The sequence below is a fragment of the Vairimorpha ceranae genome, assembly GCF_000988165.1.
Source record: "Vairimorpha ceranae strain PA08 1199 chromosome Unknown NODE_337, whole genome shotgun sequence".
In the NCBI taxonomy this organism is placed as follows: domain Eukaryota; kingdom Fungi; phylum Microsporidia; family Nosematidae; genus Vairimorpha; species Vairimorpha ceranae.
Window position 1 is genome coordinate 1 of NW_020169632.1, and position 1,734 is coordinate 1,734.

Sequence of the window (1,734 nt, forward strand, 5' to 3'; positions counted from 1 at the left end):
CTTCTAGAGTTTAAAAATACTATGTAAAAGAATGGTGGTTGTTTTAACACTAAATGCATTTATCAAAGCCAAATTTATGACAAATTAAGAGTTTAATTTGTGTTTTTTTTATATTTTTGCTATTTTTTTAATTCTTAAATGAATCAAAATATAAGAGACGAAATTGCTTTGATGAGCAATTACGAAATCATAAGTATGTTATTTATTAGATACATAACATTTTAAAAAATCAGCAATTTTGCATTTATTACAATATAAATATGGCCTTCAATATTAGTAAACGACATATAGATGAATTAAAGTGGGAATGCATGCAATATGCATGTATCAATCATCAAACCACTCTGTCTATAAGATAATGGTTCTATTCTTTTATCATTGAGCATTAATCTTAAAACTATTTTAAAGGACATCTATTATTTTTTATTAGATCTTGGGTTTACAGCTATTATAGAGCTGGCCTAGATTAAAAAGAGCCATTATCAGCTTTAAAAAAATTATAGCCTTAAAGATTAGACAATATTTTGTAGATCGTCCTATTAAACTTGGCGAGCTCAACATTATCGTGCAACTCGACGAGACGAAATTTTAATGTAAAGAATCATCGTAGTCGACATATACCTGTGTGCTGAGCTTTAGTCATTTTTGATACTTTTTTTGTTCCGGCTTTTGGTTACTCTGTTATTATCGAAAATTGTTCTGCAGAATTATTACCACCTACAATAAATCTGATTGTAATTCCTGGTAGTATTATAGTAAAAGATGAATAGAAATCTTATTGATCACTAAATGAATCAAATCTATGTCAACATCATACAGTTTGTCATTAATATTGCTTTATTGATCGTAGTACTAGCACACATTTTCAAAATGTTGATTCTTACAACAATAAATTAAAATTAATCATTAAAAAAATAAAGGGTTTAATTTTAAAACAAAGAAAAGTATTTCTACAAAAGTTTTTGTATAGGGCCGCCACTCAGATGATAAATCTATCTTTATTTAAATTATTTGAATTTTAATTTTTTTTCTTTTTACGGGACTTCAAATGGACCTGATCTAAGCCCGGGCCATCTAATGGATCTGATCCGTAAATGTAGTTAATACTTTTAATTGAGCTAAGGATAAAAAATTTAAGCAATACAATACAATTGTAGAATGCTTTTTTCCAAATGCCGTAACCTTATCGATAATGTGCTGTTGTTTAAGATGGAGAGGTAAATAGACTTGTTGTTGTAAAAGGTTGCATAAGACTGTATTTTTATTTAAAAGTTTGTTTAATTTTGAAAATTAATAAAAGAAGGTCTAAATTAACTTGTAGAACCATTGATTCTTATATTAATTTAAACCACCACTTTACTGCACATAATTAGCCAGTTGTTGCAGGGAATGACACCAAACAATATATGTTTATGAATTGTTTTAATTTTTAACTAAAATTCCAACACACACGACTTTATATCACAAAGTAGTACCAAAAAAAATTTATTAAATTTTTGATAAATTGTATCTCTCTTCCAATTATACAATTGCAAACCCGCATCTTTCCATGTATTTAAGAGCTACGTTAAACATTGAAATTAATTTTTTTTCTGTTTTATAGCAAGGTAAAAATAAAATTTTTATGCAAGTGCTGGCAGTTGGCGTCGATTCATTATTAACCCTACTAATGGTCATAATTCTATCCTCGTTTACTTGTCTACCAGAATCCGAATTTGATCTATCAGCTGAAAT

At 27.8% G+C, this 1,734-nt stretch overlaps 1 protein-coding gene across 1 annotated transcript; it reads right to left on the reverse strand.

Annotated features, from left to right (window-relative positions):
- Positions 1 to 1,521: 1,521 nt before the first annotated feature.
- AAJ76_3370001734 (hypothetical protein) lies at positions 1,522 to 1,734 on the reverse strand (the record flags this gene model as incomplete). Its single annotated transcript, XM_024475227.1, has 1 exon — positions 1,522 to 1,734. A coding segment is annotated over one exon (213 nt), but the record flags the coding sequence as incomplete, so codon positions are not given.